The sequence below is a fragment of the Solanum pennellii genome, chromosome 6 (assembly GCF_001406875.1).
Source record: "Solanum pennellii chromosome 6, SPENNV200".
Lineage (NCBI taxonomy): Eukaryota > Viridiplantae > Streptophyta > Magnoliopsida > Solanales > Solanaceae > Solanum > Solanum pennellii.
In genome coordinates, this window is record NC_028642.1 from 10,777,758 (window position 1) to 10,791,082 (window position 13,325).

At 32.0% G+C, this 13,325-nt stretch overlaps 2 protein-coding genes across 3 annotated transcripts in view; one reads left to right on the top strand and one right to left on the bottom strand.

Annotated features, from left to right (window-relative positions):
• Window positions 1–8,967: 8,967 nt before the first annotated feature.
• LOC107022107 lies at window positions 8,968–12,587 on the top strand. Of its 2 annotated transcripts, XM_027917619.1 has the most exons (4): window positions 10,246–11,008; window positions 11,121–11,633; window positions 11,701–12,003; window positions 12,207–12,587. In XM_027917619.1, exons 1-4 carry the CDS (start codon window positions 10,310–10,312, stop codon window positions 12,459–12,461), a joined length of 1,770 nt encoding a protein of 589 aa, XP_027773420.1. In that variant the 5' UTR covers window positions 10,246–10,309; the 3' UTR covers window positions 12,462–12,587. The 2 variants fall into 2 exon arrangements, with proteins under 2 accessions (XP_027773421.1, XP_027773420.1); XM_027917620.1 differs by lacking the exons at window positions 11,701–12,003; window positions 12,207–12,587 and adding an exon at window positions 8,968–9,511 and having other exon boundaries at window positions 10,196–11,008; window positions 11,121–11,660.
• A 30-nt stretch (window positions 12,588–12,617) lies between these two features.
• Window positions 12,618–13,325, bottom strand: part of LOC114077599 — a 6,323-nt gene continuing 5,615 nt past the window's right edge. Inside the window, exon 4 of the mRNA XM_027917906.1 lies at window positions 12,618–12,623. Within this exon, the coding sequence (XP_027773707.1) occupies window positions 12,618–12,623 (6 nt within the window). The remainder of the gene's footprint in view (window positions 12,624–13,325) is intronic.

The window sequence follows — 13,325 nt, forward strand, 5'->3', positions numbered from 1 at the left end:
TTGATTGGCATGCATGTGGTGGTTCGCCGGTGGTCTTTGGGTGGCGGGTGGTGGAGGAGGAGAGTGAGGGAAGAGGAGAAGGACAGAAGGGGTTCTGCTGCCATTTATGGTTCTTTGCCGGCAAAGAGGAGGAGAAATGGGCTCGTTTGGTGGTTACTTGAAAGGGCGGAAGTTTAGGGTTCCACTTGATGGTCTTTGCCATTGAGCGGCGCTCGTTTTGAAAGAAGAGGAATAATGAACGTAAATGTTAAAGGGTTTTGGGGTGTTAAGGGTATTAAAATAGGGGAAAGACTAATAGATCCTGACTGTTGGATCTAAATAAATGAACAAGTATGATTTAAAGTAAAACTGATCAGGTAAGATGGACGGTTGGGATGAGATTTCATATATGAGACTTGATGGTTTACAATTGAAATGAATTGTGAGAAAATGGTTATCGTACGAGTAAACAAGTGACGATAATGGAAAGAAAATTGAAGTGATAGGCTAAAATTAGTATAAGATCGAATCGAAAGGATAGAATTGAAATAAATTGAACAGAAAATGCTATAATATAAATCTATCATTGATATAATTATAATAATAATAATAATAATTTTTAAAATTATATATGTTAGTGTATATAGTTATTTAGAAAAAATAAAATATAAATTTAAACAAATAGGAAAAGTAATACATTTCACAATACATTTTAAAACAAATATCAATCTAGAAACGGTAATAGGTCTATCAAAATTAGGTGTCAACATATAGGTATTATCTTCTAAAACCAATGAATTATCAATGTTCAGTTGAGTATATCATTGAGCGAGATAAAACATTCAAAGTTCCGATGAATCGCTAACATAAAAATAATTTGGTTTATTATGACATTTCTATGAGTATCGTCTCATATTTTTATGAGTATTGCCTCACATTTTATACTCTGATGAATCATCGTTTGGCTCTTGACCACTACATCGTTAAACGAGATTCGAGTTCATGATGTGATGATAGATTTGATAAATTTATTACATTAATTTACAAATATACATATTCCAAATATAATTAATATCGTCATTATTCGATATTCCAAATATAATTTATCATTATAATTTTGTCTACTTCACGAATTAATTTTTTAATAAAACAAAATGGGCTGACCTCTGGAGTTCAATTTATATTAAATTTAAATTAAGAAATATTGATCAGATAAAATTAAATAAAAAATAGACCTCCGAAGATCGATATTTTATATTTTTTGTCTTTTATTTTACATGAATACGTCTTCCTATAAATAATTTCTTTAAAATTAATTGAAATAATTTTGAGGTTTTTGTATTTTTATGGACATATAACATTGTATTATTAATTTTATAATATAGTACCGACAATTAGAGGTCGATTTTAATAAAAATAAAACTACTGAACTCCAATGGTCACTATATGAATGTTTAATGAAAATAAAATTAATTACGGGAATTTAATATTACCGACTTTCGTAAGTGGATGTTGTAATATTTATTTTTGTTTTACACATAACATTCCTCCGAAAGATAGTTTGACTAAAGTTTATTAAAAGCAATTATTTCTTTTTATATTCAACCAAAGTAATAATTAATCTTATTCTTTATTTGTTAATCCGATATAGACAAGAGATCAATTTTTATATCTATTTTTAAGAGATATTTTTCGAGCTCTAGAGGTTGGTATGATTTTTTTTGTCTATGGCAAAACTGATTTCTTGGGGATGATTTTCTTCAGAAAATAAATAATTCTTTTTAAGAATATCGGCATCTCAATTTAAGAAATTATTGACTTTAATTGGAGGCCAGTATTCACATTATTTATAATAGTGAAAATTTTTTGTAGATAATTCTTTTGTACTAATTTCTAGGGAAAATTGTATATAATAGCAAATTAATAATCTAAAATAAATAAAGTAGCTAGGGTTTATTTAATTGTGCTCTATAGCATACGTTTGCAAAAAATTGTCAGGCGTCTCTCTCCCAAATACCTCGCTCGCCACTCTCCTCCAATCTCTCGCTCGCTTCCTCACTTTTTATACAAACAGAAGTGTAAAAAAATTATTTCTAATTTATAAAGCAGAGAAAATTGTATAAAGACATATATTTTTGCTCTTTCTCTCCCCTCTTCCAGAACTCGCTCGCCACTCTCCCAAATCTCGCTCGTCATCCTCTCCTTTCTCACCTATACAAACAGAAGCGAAATGTATAAATTGTGTTTCTGTTTGTATAAAGCGTGAGAAAATTATATACACATGCAAGTACATATATTTTCGTCCTATACTTATAATTATAAAATAAAAATACTCCCCTACCTAGTTTCTTTTGTCTTTTTCTCTTTCTCATTTTATACAATTTTCAAATTGTAAATTGTATTTACTTTCTCTCTTTCTCGTTTTACACAATTCAATTTAATTGTATATTCCTTGTCAAGTCTCTTTTGTCTTTCTCTCTTTCTCATTTTATACAAATTCAAATTGTATATAATCGTTCTATACACTTATAATAATACAATTCGTTTTATACACTTTGTTTTTATACAGTTCTCTGCCCAACTGTCTTTCTCTTTCTTGTTTTATACACTTCGTTTTATACAATTTGTTTCAACTGTATATGTATAGCGAATTATACAGTTTCTATGTTTGCTATGGAGCGCAATTATGCAAATTTTGCTATAACATACAAATATAAATTTTTTATTTGCTATATGTGAAAGTTGCCCTAATTTTTATTTAATCAATTAAAGTGCATAACATGAATTCATATGAGACAAAGAGATAATAATCCGCGATGAATTTTGTAACGAAGTTAAATAATATAATAGATAAACAGAGACAAAAAGATGATAGACATTAAATGTTTATATTATTAGTGACAAAAGTGAATGTCACCAAATGACATATAATTAATGACTAAAGTTTACACCATCTCACTACAAACGTTATTTTGTCACTAATTTGATTATATACATTTCATGAAGAAATATTTTTCGTATCTAAACTTAAATCTTTTAATGAGAAATATTGATTTGTCACGAATTGTCAGTAAAATTAGTGATGAAACGGATTGTCACCAATAACATCAAATTTGTGGCTAAAATTACCTTATAATTGGCGCCAATTAATATTTTTGGTGGAAAAAGTTTGTAAACAAAACATTTGCTACAAAATTATCTTTGTCACTAAATATATGTGAGTCATGCATTTAAGGTTCGTCACAAGTTGTGAAGTGACAAAACTGATTGTCACCAATATCTTTAAATTTGTGGATAAATTTACATAATAATTGGCGCAATTTTTCATTTTTTGGTGGGAGAGATTTGTAGACAACATTAGCTACGAATTTTATTTTTCATCACTAAAAATATGTGAATCATGTGTTTGAGGAAGAAATGTAATTTTTGTCGTAAAAATGTATAATAGGTGACAAATTTTTTAGCATATCTAAACTTTTTGTGTCTAATCGTAAGATTTGTTGAAGTGAATGATGTATATGCTGAAGTTTATTTCTCTCGCAGGCTGGGACTCCGGGTAGATCATAAAGAAAGACTTCTAGAAACTCCTTTACTATAGAAACTTACTGAAGAGAAGGTACCTCAACACTTGAGTCATTAACTCGGACTAAGTGATAGATACGCCCCTTTAGAACTAACTTTCTTGCCTTGGTATGAAATGAAACGACCCTTAGGCACTGCTGAACTACTACTCCACTCTATAACTGGCTCATTACGACTCTGAAACTTGACAACTCGAGTTCTACAATCTATTGATGCATAACTGTTACGCCCCTCAAAATGAACTAGGATAAACTAGAGACTCACATGAGTTTTATGTGTTAATAACTTGTTAATAAGGTGAGAAACAGCTTGTAATAGTTGGTTTGAATATGTTTGACGTCAAACGTCAACAGACGACCAAAACGTCCGGAAACTAGTTTTTTGTGTGCTAGTGTGTACTTGGATGTTTGTCGTGTTTTTATGTGTTATTTGGAGCCTAAAAACAGTGGAGGTTACCCTAGTGTATTAATAAACATGTGTAGGGTAAACAAGTTTGGGTACGACTCCCCAAGGACCACCCAAAGGGTCCTTGAGAAGGACCCAAACGTTGGAAAAGAAAGTTGTCAGGCAACAGGTTTTTGGGACTGCTTGCCCAACGCGCCATGTAACACCCCGTAAATTCCATAATCATACTAGAGCCTCATATGTTGTATAATGATGATTTAGACCCAATTTAGTATAAATAACTTGTAAAAGAAGTATTGGAGCCATATCATTAAAGAAAGTCTTGAAGTCCGAAAACTAGCGAAATTTAACTAGTTAATGTACCTATGTTTGGTGAAGGTTTCAGAGGGTTATATGGAGTCTAAAACTTGTTAAAAGACTTTAAATAGGTAAAATGTAGTACAGAGATAGTAATGCTCCTATGTCTAATGTGTGATTGTGGTGTTGATGCTAGAAATTCCTCATCCTTAACCCTAAGGTATTGAATTAGACATGAATTATGTATGTATGATATGATATGAATATTATATGATTGAAAGTAGTTTCTCATGATTATAATAAAGTGTTAAGTGAAAGGTTTACTCACTTCTATGTGGTTTTGTAAGGTGAAAGGATAGTTCTCACTTATGAATACCTATGAGCTATTATGATAAGATGTTCACATAGGGGTCTAGAGGATACTAATGTGATCTTGTAAAATGATTATGATGATTACTAAACGGAATAATTTCTTAGCATCGAAAGGACATGTAAATGAGATGGAGGTCCCACATTAGTAAGTCCGGCTTCCCACATGGGTTTTCTCACATTAGTAAGTCCGAATTTCCTAATTATGTGTTGTCTCATGATATGGAAACCTCCACGTTAGTAAGTCAAGGTTTCTAGAAACAATTTCCTTGACCCTTAACTGTGTGCCCACATAGGACTCTAGCTTAGTGGATCCACCTAGATAGCTACGTACGAATGGTTACGCCTTAGCAAGTGTTAACCCACTCTTTTCGGTGTGGGAGTAGAACACTGGATTCCATGTAGCTCACATGGTCTCGTCTCGGTTATTGCACTTCTTTACCTAATGTAAAAGTAATGAATGCATGTGAATTCCTATTAGGATCGTCTTAAAGGCTACTACATAGTATGAGGGATGATATGGGACTTCTCTTACACATTGCACAGATTGGATCCTAAGGGATGGTTCTAGTAATGTTCTTTTATGATTATGATTATGATTATGGTTATATTAATAAGCTATGAGTAAGTATTGATGTAAAGGTATGTTATGAAAATATGTTGTAAGTATGAAGTGGGTTGCTTAATGTGATACTTAGCCTTGCATAGGATTATGGGGTTCTATCTTTGGCATTGCACAAGTATTGCTTGGGTTATCTACATGTTGGGTTGCTATTATGTTGAATTGACTTATTATGCTTCTTATATATGCAAGTTGAGTTAAATTGATAGAAAGCATGGTTTTACTAAATTGTCTTTTTCTCATGCGTTAATGATTTTTGTGCATAAGAGTCATACTTAATGTTTCACGGAAAAATATAACAAAAAGTAAAAAATGACTAAGTTTCAAAAAATTAATTAATCTTATGATTTAAGAGAAATCGATTTTCCAAATTAACAAAGTCGCCACTTGACTTTTTAGTAAAAATCAAGAAAAAACTTATAATTATTTTTAAAAAATTTAAACAGATAAAATCAGTTGAAAAAGGATTCGAAGTTCAAATATACATTCCAAAAAGGTGTTAGGCCCTCGGAATGCCCGCTAACTCGCGATTGATCGACGATTTGACTAAATGACCTTTTAAAAATAATTTTCAAATATTGAATAAATAAAGTAAATTCAAGTTTCATTTATTTACTTACCAATATCACTATTTCATTTTTAATTGATTATTCAAAAGGGAAATGAACTTAGAAGGAAAAATTTCAAAAAAAAGGAAATAATTTAAAGTGTTGTTAAGACTAACAAAATAAAAGGGGTATATGAAAGGACTAAGTAATATATATATATATATATATATATATATATNAAGAGAAATGACTATCATTTAGAATTAATTAACCAAAAATTAAATAAATGTTAGTGGCTATAATAATAAATAAAGAGTAGGGATAGAAGCATCAATTTTGGGCCTTTGAGCCCATTTTCTGCTGCTGGAATTTTTGGGGTTTTGGGCCTATTTTCCTTCAAAATATTCTGTGTATACACTTTATGTATACTCTGGTATATAGGCCGTACACGACCCCACTTTGGACCTTCTTTGAAAATTATGTCCTGTATTTTATGCCGCGTTTTCACATTTTTGGCACCTGTATATCATATATTACGGCTGTATATTAATGTATACATCCGGTATATCCATTTGTTTTGAGCCTTTGGAGGCCTGTAAACTTAATTCCCAGCAGTATACTTGCTGCTCTCAACCTGTACGTCAATTTCGAAAAGGCTGGCAGACTCGGGGGTAAGGGTTTGAGACTTTACGGCTCAACAAGAGAATGCAAATGGATGAAGTAGGACCCGTAGGGACCCAAAATGAATTTTTTACATGCAATAAAATAGAAGTGAATTAGCTTATGAAATGATAAAATAAATAAAATGTATTTCGAATGAAACACAATTTTAAAAAAAAAGAAAGCTACTTAAGAAATTCAAATTGAACCGACACATATCACTCTAAAGAAAGCCAAATGAAACCAAACTAAAAATGACCAAAATTAGTAAACAAACTAACTCTAAATAGTAGCATATTCCTTAAAAAAATATTTGGATTCCAGAGAATACATAACCATCGGCCAATAATAGATTTTTAGGTGTTAAGAGGAAACATGTGGCATAATTATTAAGTAAAAAAAAGCCTCATGATAAAATCCAAATTTAACTCCACCAAAGGAACCTAATATTGTTAGTTTTTCATGCTAAAGTGCAGAATGTTAATAAAAGATAGTAGCAGGCCAAAATCAATTTGGAAGAAAACTATCATTACAGGCACATAACCTAACATGCCAAACATTATTACTCCACTTAATATGCTTAAGGCACCTATGGGTAGAAATAAGTAGAACATTTAGGAGATGACATGGTTCATTAATAATTTAAATAAATGGGTGAGCTAAACCAGCCAGTTATGCTTATGATAGATATCTCCAAGCTACACGATGATGGAAACTAGGACCGGAATGCTTATTGTTGTTCAAGACGAGAGTAAAACTATGTCAAACCAAACATGATTCCCAATCCAAAACTACCTATCATCGGTATATGAACACAACCTAAACAATATAGAATAGGAACTTAACTCACAGGCATGACTCAAAAAAAATCGATTAGATTAACATTCAAAGAAGCATGTCCATAACACTTAGAAAACTATTCGAGATGAAGCCTAATGAACAAATAAACTGGCCACCAAGCAAGGACGTGGTACACCCATTTACAAAATACAACACTTTAGGATATTAACATGGAGTAGTAGATAACAGACTTGAAGAGAAAAACTAGAAATAAAGCATGTTTAATCTGAAAAAAAACAAAGCTAACACTTCGAAACAGACTCAACAAAACAGCAGAGTAAAGGATCAAAAAGAGCAGTCACGAATACGATGCAAGAAATCAAAACAACAACAAATATGATATATAAACTTGAAATATTGACGCCTTAGTTTATTCACTCAACTTGAGTTGAAAGGATGAAGGGTATGGCATCGAATATAAGGCAATACTACATGTTCACGGCGATAACAAAAAAATGTAGTAAAACGAAATAGAACACTCGATAACTTGACTAAAAAAAAGAAGCTAGGAACATAAAGAAACAGTAAAGGAGACAGAACAACATAGCCAACCTTAATCAAAGCAAAACTTTACCGAATTTAGAATTCAAACTTACTCTTCGAAAACTCATAGGAAAACACAAATATAGAATGCACACAATATGCTACATTGAAACGAAATACAGAAGAAAGCGATGATACTTTTCTCAGGGCAGCGAAACTTGACAGCGCTTGAGCTTGGAGTAACACTTCACCACTAACCTTAAATCGTAGAAGATCCCAGCAACCAAATAACATAAAAATGTATGTATTTAAGGTGTATTTTCTTGTATTTCCTATATGACTACTTCAGCCTAGTGGTTTCCCTTAGTAAGTTCTTGCCGACTTTTCCCAACTCTCAATATTTTTTCCTCCCCTTTTCTCCCGAAAATCCTCCAATTTCCCCCTTCCTTAAGAATGAATCAGAGGGCAGCATTTGAGAATGAAACTAGGGCAGAGATTGAGAGGAAAAGATGAGGGTAGAATTGGAATAAACAAGGGCCCATTTCAAATTTTAAAATTCAAAACTCACCACTAAAGGGAAACACCTTTTTTCTTAAGTTTCAACCTATTCCAAAAGAGGAAAGGGCGAATTGACGGCCCAAATTGGTTCCATGGTTCTTGACGAGCAACGTGACTCAATCTCGCGCTGATAGGGGTGCTTCCGCGTGCTTCTGCGATAGTACGGATTGAAAGAGACGTTGGGAGGAGACGACAACAAAGATGTTGTCTTTGTTGTACGCGTACAGGGCGGGTAAGGGTAAAAGTGGTGGGCTGGTGATAAATTGGAATGGGGAGGGAAATGGGTTACTGGTTTCTGGAGAAGTATGGGGTTGCTGAAAATTAAACTTGGGCCGCTGAAATTCAAAAGGAAAAATAACTTAAATACACAACTATAATTTTTATATTCTCTAATTTTCCCTACTTTTTTTAAATATTACATAATTCCCTTTTTTTTATTTTAGTGTAAGTTTTTAGATACATTACACTCTCTCTCCTATAATACACATTTACCAATTTTAATGCCTATTTTTTCTCCATTAAAACACTCAACCTCTTAAATCAGTTTTTGAATTTTAAATTTTATCCATTTAAACACTCAACCTTTTAATCAGCTTTTTAATTTTGAATTATTAAATTTAATTAAATTTAAATAAAAGAACAAATTTTGAAATTTTGAATTTCAAAATTCAAAAAATATAGAAGCAGGGTAACTTCCACTGCATTCTACCGTTTTGTTCTTACCAAAGTCACCTTTCACTTCTTTTTTTTTCCTTAATCGTCTTCATCCCACTATTTCTTCATAACTTTGAATCTTCTCAACCCAGCAGATTTTTCTATTTTCTTCTTTTTATTCTTAATCCATATTCGACTATTTCTTCCTAATATTGAATCGTAAGAACCCAGACCCTTTTTATAGTTAATCCATCATCAATTCGTATATTCTTCTCTTTTTCGTTTTTGTTAATTGTTCTATTACTTCATAGTAATGGATCCGTCAATTAATAGAAGGATATATGATTCCGATGATGATAATTGGAAAGAAAATAGGAAAAAGTCTTTGCATGATCCTATGAATCTTCAAAAGGATTCAAACAAAGACCATGGCGAAACATCAAAGGTTGTAAAAATACAACAAAAAAGGAAAAAAGAAGCAGCAAACACTGTTGTTAGGCCTACATTGTCTCGGGTTAGTATTTTGGTACTTAAAAATGGTGTTGTTTAAATTAGTAAAATTTTTAAGGAATCAAGTGTGCTTGCTGATACATTTTAAAAAGGGTGTATAGTGTTTTAGATGGTCAACTGATACGTGAATTTGTTGTGTTTCATAATATTTTATATGTATCATTAGGTTTTTGAAAATTATTATAATGTATCATTCAATAATTGTAGTAAAGTATAATATGTGCTTGATGATACATGTTGAATCTGTGTGTACATTGTTTAGTCAATGTAATGATACATGTAGTAGCTATGTATCACATGTTCTGCATGTAGTATGAATTCCTGTATGATATCATGTATCAGTAAGTTATTAGTTGTTTAGTTGATTTACTCATACATGTTTTGAAACTTGTTATAATGTATCATTCATTAAGTTTAATAAATGCTTCATCAGATATAGTTGATGATACATATAGATTCTTTGTGTATGTTGCTTAGTCGCTGTTTATGATACATGTATTAGACATGTATCACATGTTATAATGTTTTATTTAATTCACTGATACATGTTATAGACATGTATCACATGTTTTTCATGTAGTATGAAATTCTGAAAACTGAAACCATGTATCAGTAAGTTATTAGTTGTTTTATTTAGTAGTTATATTTCTATATCGTTTTAATTTGCGGTTTTATTTTCAAATTGCAGCCACTGAAGTACAAGATTAAAAAGATACCAACACATCCCATAAGGTTTGCTGTCAATTTTAACAACAATTTCCTAAAGGACTTTGAAAAATACATAGGGGACAATGTTATCCAAATGTTTAAGGATACAATTTTTGGACCCTTTTTAGACATTTCTAAATGTAATTTTCAGGGCCAAATAACTAAGTGCTTATTGCTTTTAGAATTGGAACAAAGCAACCCTAATGTGTTGCATATTAGACATTCCAACGGGTGTGTCCTGAAATTTGGTATAGATGAATTTGCATTATTAACAGGACTTAAGGTCAGAGGAAATACCAATGATTTCAAATACCCAGAACAAACTAATTGTATGCTTTTTAAAAAGTATTTCCCTGGTGCAGTCAATAGTGTTACAAAGCATCAACTAGTTCAAAGGTTTAAGATGGGTAATTGGGAGAGCAATCAGGATGCACTCCAAATGTCTATACTGTTCTTTATTCATACATTTGTATTAGCTACTCTTGATAATACAGCGATATCTATTGTCGACTTTCTAATGGTTGAAGATGGTAGATATCAACATTTTCCTTGGGGTCAGCTATCATTTTCCAAACTAATTGGTTCACTTAGACAGGATTTTGACGTTAGTAAAAAGTTGGAACGATTATATGGGATGCCATATGCACTAAATGTTTGGATATACGAATGTGCATCCAATTTAAATTCAGAAATAGCTGTGAGAGAACGCAATGTCATCCCAAGAATATGCAATTGGAGAGTTGTGTCTGAAAAGGCAAAGTTTGAAATGCTTATGTCTACCATTTTCCAAGAGGTAAAATTTTATTTTTGTATATGGAATATCGTTATTTATGTCTTTGTGATACATTATGAAATATTACTGTATCTAACAGTTAAATTATCTTATGTGTTTGTGATACATTCAGAATGCATGTTCAAACATTGTCCCAACAGCAGAGGAAATTGAAGCTTTTGATATTGCTCAAGTTGAACATGCTCATTCTACATCAATACCATTAGTACAACCAAACGAGGAAGATGATTTAGATAATTTCTCCACAAAACCGCCCGAACAGTTATTGAGGACATATTCTAGAGTGTCTGATACATCTCCTCCACCACCGCCAAAAAGAAGAAAAAAATCGATTATTCAAAAAAAGAAGGTGTCAGAACAGAACCAGCCTGATCAATCAAATGTGTCTCCGACACCGGATGATGATGTACATGTTTCCATGTCAAGTCTGCCTCAACATTCGAATGCTGATGATGTACATGGTTCTGTTCCACAAGTGTCACCGAAATCGGCTGCTGATGTACATGGTTCTGTTCCAGACGTTTCTCAGAACCCGGCTGCTGATGTTCATGGATATGCAGATTCACAGAATGTCAACAATATAATTCCTCATATTGAAGAGTTGAAAGGACATTTGAAAACTTACGTAAGTAAATTATTTTGTTATTTTTAAACAAACTTTTATTTATCCTAAATGTATCTACAATTTTTAGGTTGACAAGAAATTTGAGGAACTGATTATTTTGATAAAAGCAAATCACTCCCAGCTGATGCAATCTATTAGCAAAGAGAACATCAATTTTCAGGCTGATACAAGCACATTTCAGTCTGACAAACAAACATCTCAGCAAATACCAGTTGATCTCGATGATATGGGTGGTGTAGCTGAGGATGGTGGTGGTTTTTCTGGTAAAAATGGTGAGCATCATATCGTCGACGATGCAGGGGATGTCGATGTGGATGGTGTTGGTGTTTCCGTAAATGAGGGTGAACAAATAGTCAGTGATAATCCAAAGGTAATGTTTATGATACATTGGGTATGTTGTGTATCATACACATATAGTCAATGCTTTGTATCATGATCACTTGTTTTTCTCATTTTATATTCTGTCATGTATCATGCATATTTACTCAATACTATGTATCATGTGATTGTAATCAATGTTACGTATCAGCACAAATTATATTAACAATTTTTATTTCAAAACTGCATATTCAGGATGGTGACGCACATCAGTCGCACCAAGATTTAAATGAACATATCATGGACCAAGCCGTTGATGACAATGTTCAGCACAACATCCCTCATGTATTGCCCGAAAAAACAACAACGGATTCATTGGTACATTTTTCAATTTTGATTTATGACACACAATTTCATTACACACATATTTATTTTAAAAATCATTACATCATATTATACAGGATTCTTCAACTTCAACAACAATATCGCCATCAACTCAAGCAGCAATAGATGCGCTTATCAAAGATTTGGGTAAAGATGCTACCAATGCTAGACCATTATATTCTTACGATCCGCAGAATATAACTAGCAGCCAGTACTTGTTGACCGACAGTCAATTACCCACTGATATTCCAATAACGGAGATTGCTGTTAAAACTGATGCAGTCACTCCTGCGCATAGAAATAGAATGCCTTCGAGAAGGATTCAATCTCCATATTGTACTTCTTTTGGGTCAAGCGAGAAGGGAAAAGAGAAATTGAAGGATATGGCTCGACTCCATTTCCCGTTCGAAGGATGTGGCATTGCAGATAAAGTTTCACCGAAACTTATTGAGGATAACATGAATTGGTTGTTGAGGGGGCTTCTAAAAAATCATAACAATAAGTAAGTTTTGTACATTTTTTTTCTCAGTTTAGGCGTAATCATTTTATATACAACTAATTCATGATACTTTGTTATATAAAAACTGTAAATAAGTGAGTGTTATGTATCATGTACATACATTGAAAACTTATGTATCATATACGCAGGAACCCATCGGACGGTAAATACAGATCAAGATCTTCTTCTTTTGGATTTACGATGATGGACTTTGTTGTTGCTTTTCCAATGAACAAGAATTTGTTTTATGCCATGTCACAGCCAAACAAGTGTTGGTGTGATGAGGTAAAATATTAAACTATTTATGAAATATGTATCAGTCATAACTATATTATAACATCATGATACATTTTGTATAAGTATCATACTATTTAATTAGCAATGATACATTCTGTATAAGTATCATACTATTTAATTTGCAAAAGTATCATACTATATTCACATAATTATATTTCATTTTTTATATTGTTTAGATATATATAATTTCTTAC